This window comes from Morone saxatilis, unplaced genomic scaffold (assembly GCF_004916995.1).
Source record: "Morone saxatilis isolate NCDOM2014 unplaced genomic scaffold, NCSU_SB_2.0 Contig14, whole genome shotgun sequence".
In the NCBI taxonomy this organism is placed as follows: Eukaryota; Metazoa; Chordata; class Actinopteri; family Moronidae; genus Morone; species Morone saxatilis.
The window spans coordinates 7656577-7661547 of record NW_023339696.1 but is presented as its reverse complement, the minus strand read 5'-3'; the positions used below and the strand labels follow the sequence as shown (position 1 = coordinate 7661547).

Genomic DNA, 4971 nt, shown 5'->3' with positions numbered 1-4971 from the left:
ACACACACACACACACAGTTTCAACATTAGGCAAACATAAAAATGTCATGTCATTTTGTCAGTGAATGAAAAGGTGTGTCTACCTCCAGGCAACTCGACTGTGTGAGGAACTTCGGCAGGAGCAAGACCGGAGCTCTCACCTGGAGAAGATCAAGAAGAACCAGGAGCAGAACCTAAGAGAGCTGACACTGAGGCTGGAGGAGGCTGAGCAACAGGGTCTGAAGGCCGGTAAACGCACCATCCAGAAACTGGAAACCAGGGTAAGGAGTTGGGTAGCTTGAGAACCATCACTTTTAAAATGGGAAAAGATTATGCACCCACACAGACACAACACCTGCCTGAGGCCTTTCGTCCACATCTTGTGTCGATTCTTCCCTTTTATTGCTTCTAGATCAGGGAGGTGGAGAATGAGCTGGACCAGGAGCAGAAGCGCCACATGGAGACGGTGAAAAACCTCCGTAAGGGAGAGCGTCGACTCAAGGAACTGATCTTCCAGACGGAGGAGGACCACAAGACCAATCAGCGCATGCAGGAGCTGGTGGAGAAACTCCAGAACAAGCTCAAGTCCTACAAACGGCAGATAGAGGACGCTGTGAGTAGCAGTTGGTGACGCTGGATTTTTATCTCTTTCTAATGATTGGTTTGGACTTTACTATATATCTTTAATTCATCTATGCATCAACTTTCTCATTTAACTCACATAAGGCGAATAAGTTCCTGTAAACTGTGGCATTTTTAATTATGATACTTGGATCCCATTAGAGCCTAGAATATTCAAAAATGTGTCAAATAGGACAATTCCTCAGAAGCAGACATATTAGAGAGCATCTTAAAGACATGTAACAAACAGTCCATCAGTTTATTTACCACTAATACAAACTCTTGCCTGTGTCACTGTAGGAGGAGCAGGCCAACAGCAGCCTGTCTAAATACAGAAAGACGATCCATGAACTGGACGATGCTGAGGAGCGTGCGGAGGTGGCAGAGATGACATTAAATAAAATGAGGATGAGGAACCGAGCCTCCGCCAAAAAGGGCTTCACTTCGGTGGAGATCGTCCAGGTCAACAAGCCTACCAGTGGAGGTCAGGACGAGTAGAGGGGGAGCGAGACACACACACACAGCTAGCAGGTAGGCAGTGAAAAATGTAATTATTATATCTGAGCAAATCATCTTTGACACAAACAGTATTGTTCAGTCTGTCTTTGTGCTCCTACAGAGTGACACACACCCATTCAGCCCTCCAGAGAACGCTTGACTGAGGAAGTATGAGCTCAGACACCCTGGGGAAAGTCTTAAAAAGGCCCAGACAGCTCCTGATAGAAAGTCTTAAATAATGAATTGAGTCTTTAACATCACCAATAGTCTTAATCTATATAGTCTTAGTATTGGTCACCTGTACTAGTCGATTTGATCCTGCACGCTAAGTATGTTTTACTGTCTTTGTGCCTTGAATGTACCATTTGTGTCTGTAGTCTTCAAGTGCTTTGGATTCTACAATGTTTATTAGTATATGTAAGAGAGTTTAATGTGTGTATGTGTGTGGGTGTCTGTGCCTTGCATGATCTCAGTTGGTGTCCTTACACTGGCGGGAGGGGGTGGGTGAGGCTGTGCTCTCACGTCAACGATAGAGAGCCCACCTGTGTGTGTCGCTCCTGCATGGAAAGTGTGTAGTGCCCTGCAAAGTTTTAATAAACTACAAGCAAATGAGCAGAGTTCTGTGGCTTATTCAGAGGAAAAGGGGCTGGGGAGGGTCACACTTAATGAAGCACACATCCTGCAACAATACATGTAGTGTTTTGGAGTCTTTAGTTTTAACTGTGTATGGACAAGACTGCATTAAAGCTGCGGTAATCAATATTTTTTATATTAACAATGAGTCAAATGTACATGTGTAATGGGAAAGGAGTCACTGGTAATGACAAACCCACAGAGGATTTTCACCTGACACTGCAGTTCCTCTAAGCCAGGGATACTCAACTTGCGTTGGCTGGGGGCCACTTTTGCAAAATAACGAGGTCAGGGCCAGTTAATTAACATTAAACATTAATAATTTAATGAATGAACATTAGGATTGTTGATGGAGCAGAATAAGACCACTTTAAAGTCATAATCTTCTCTTTTCTTGTGGTGCGAGCAGGCAGGACCGCAGCATTGGCGCATTATATTAGTAACAGCAATATTAAACACAGTTGTTTAGGATAACAGCCAAGGGACATTAATGAACATTTGTTAATAAAAAATGTGAAATGTCAATCAATTTTTTTTTGTGAATTAGAAAATTCACCAGGCCAGATTTGGTCCTTACTTACGTAACTAGCTGGTGAACATAGTGGAAAATATCGCAGCTAAAGAGTCCAATATTTCTCTCAGGAGCTGGTCGAGCTGAAGGAGAATGAATATCGGACTTCTTCTTATCTGCTGGATGTGTAAATAGACAACTGTTTGTCAACAATATCAACTTAAAGGCTGATGATTCGTGTTGTGTTTGCAGCTTATTTTGCACTGCACCCAAGTGGCAAAAAAATCAATTATACAAGTAAAATGGTAAAGCCAACACAGACACAACTGTTGAGTTTAACACAATAATTTTTCTTTCTAGTTATAGTAGCTGTGATGAATTAATACAATAGTAAATATATTATAATAGAATTAATTTAATGAATATAAGCAAGTTAATACAGTGTGACAAGAACAAAAGGCACCTATCTCATACATCAACATGGAATTTATTTTCATTTTAGTTTCAGATGAACGTTTCACATTTTATACAAAATCATTAGAAAATGCCTGACACTCCAAAATCCCATGGCTAATCCTTTATTAGCGGCTTCAGACACTAAAGGATTAATAATGGGGAATCATGCAGCATCCTGGACCAGTTGATGAGGCTCAGCCTGAGCTCCAGATCAATCTTATTGTAATCCACAGTTCACTCGATGGCCGAACATCCACTATCTCAGCGTGTAAAATCTCAAAGCCATGTTCAGAAACTGACAATACAGTTCAGTAATATCTTGCCACGTCTAGTAATGTACAGAGTAGAGATACAGCAGGACGCTGCCGCTGACAGCTTCCTGCCTTTCTCAACTGACCTGCGGACAGCCCTTAACTGATCATCACCACCCAAAAGTCTGCGATGTATGGACAAAGTACCACGTCAACAACACCATGCATGTTTTCTTACGCATGACACATCATTGGTTATGACTGGTTATGTAGATTTAAAAAAAAAAAAAAAGATAATTAATATCAGAGTTTAAAAATCAACCAATGAGTGCAGGCCTGGGGGGGGGGTCCACTGAGCCTCTGTATGGATGAGGTAAAAGTGATGGGGGGGAAGGAGGGGAGGAGGCTAAACTACTCAGTGTTTTGCTAATGTACATGCCCAGCACACGCGCACAAATGAGGTCTCGGCACAAGCGCACAGACACACACTCTTATTCGCAAACACCTCTGCCTCATGCCAAAAGCTTCTAAAATCGTTCTTTGGAGGGTAGAGTTCAGCAAGATGGCTGATGCCACACTCCTCGCAGGACAGTGTGTGAATGTGTGTGAGAGAGAGGAAAGGGTCAGAAAAGATAGTACACACACGCCCTCGATTAAGATCCGACAACTGAAAACAGATTTTATTAAGCCAATGCAAAGAGATCCCCCTCTCAAACAGAAAGAAACCATGACACTGGGGCAGAGAGGCACTTACACAATCACTTTCATTTTACACAGTGCTTGCGTCAGTGTGTGTGTGTCTTAAGTGGAGACAGCTACATTGGTATTTTTTTTTTTTTGATCAAACGTCCAACACGCACACTCACAGATACTCGTTTTCACATTGGAGCATGTTTTTAGCAGTTGGCACATGTACATGCAAAGCGTCAGTTTGGCCTGCGCAGACAAAACTGAGGGAAAAGGGAACGCAGGAAGGAGGGAGGGAGGAAGAAAAAGATTGACATGTATGTGAACAGACAAACGCACAGATAGACTTACAGACAGGCTCTTGAACGCTTTGAGCATTTAAAAACACCCTCCCCCTATCTTTGATCCTGCCCCTGCCCCCCCTTGTGTCACATGTTCATAGCAGCACCAGAGGAGCCCTCTGATTGGTGGGTACAGCCGTCCGTTAAGTCAGTCAGTTTCAAGGATGAGTGGCGGTTGCTCGTTCTCCTCCTCTAAGCGCAAGTCGTTAAGGTCATCTTCTAGCCCTGCCCCTCCCACGGCGCCCTGCTCTTCGCAGTAACCTAGGCAACAAGAGGTCAAATACTGAAACAAACAACTTTGTACATAACTTAGATTTTGTAACAAAATCAAATGTCACAAAGAATTAAAGATTCTTTCTTAATTTCCTTCCTGAAATTACTGCAGCTCAATAGTTGATGACCTGAAATTTTAGCCTCTTACCTTGTCATACTTGTGTTTATCACCAAACTTAAAGATGGCAAAAAAACACTGTAACGTCTTATTTTAATGGTCTGTAATTTCCAAATTAAATGTTAAATCTGTCTAAAAGCAAGTATACAATTCATAATATAGGAGAACAGAAGAAACATAAAGTTTCCAATAAAAACAAATAATGTTTTTCTTTCTTTCTTATAAACTCACCACAACTAACTACACTCAAGTCTCTAAAATAACTAATTCCACAATACCAATACCTGGGGAGATTATAAGAACAATAGTAGGGAATTAAGGCGCTGTAATGGAACATGTTACTTGTGAATAGTTGTGACATACCTTTAGTTACTGCCGTGCTGTAGGTTTGGGCCACAAGTGGGCGGTCATGTGACCCCTGCTCAAGGATCTCATTGGATGGCTCAGCACTGCCGTCTAACCTGAGGTCAATAAAGCAGACACTCAGTTACAGAAACTCTTTGAGCTGTTGACTGTTAAACTTCAGATTACAGTGTTCAGTGACCTGTGCAATTTATTCTCTATTTCTTCTGTGCATGTGCGTGCGTGCGTGCGCGCGCGCGC

At 42.3% G+C, this 4971-nt stretch overlaps 2 protein-coding genes across 2 annotated transcripts in view; one reads left to right on the top strand and one right to left on the bottom strand.

Annotated features, from left to right (window-relative positions):
* LOC118323097 (myosin-16-like) overlaps positions 1-1839 on the top strand; it is a 20363-nt gene extending 18524 nt beyond the window's left edge. The window contains exons 41-44 of the mRNA XM_035655020.1: positions 90-260; positions 392-592; positions 901-1131; positions 1220-1839. Of these exons, the coding sequence (XP_035510913.1) occupies positions 90-260; positions 392-592; positions 901-1098 (570 nt within the window). The 3' untranslated portion in view covers positions 1099-1131; positions 1220-1839. The remainder of the gene's footprint in view (positions 1-89; positions 261-391; positions 593-900; positions 1132-1219) is intronic.
* A 798-nt stretch (positions 1840-2637) lies between these two features.
* wipi2 (WD repeat domain, phosphoinositide interacting 2) overlaps positions 2638-4971 on the bottom strand; it is a 7251-nt gene continuing 4917 nt past the window's right edge. The window contains exons 11-12 of the mRNA XM_035654521.1: positions 4732-4829; positions 2638-4238 (exon numbers count right to left, since the gene is read on the bottom strand). Coding sequence (XP_035510414.1) covers positions 4126-4238; positions 4732-4829 — 211 coding nt within the window. The 3' untranslated portion in view covers positions 2638-4125. The remainder of the gene's footprint in view (positions 4239-4731; positions 4830-4971) is intronic.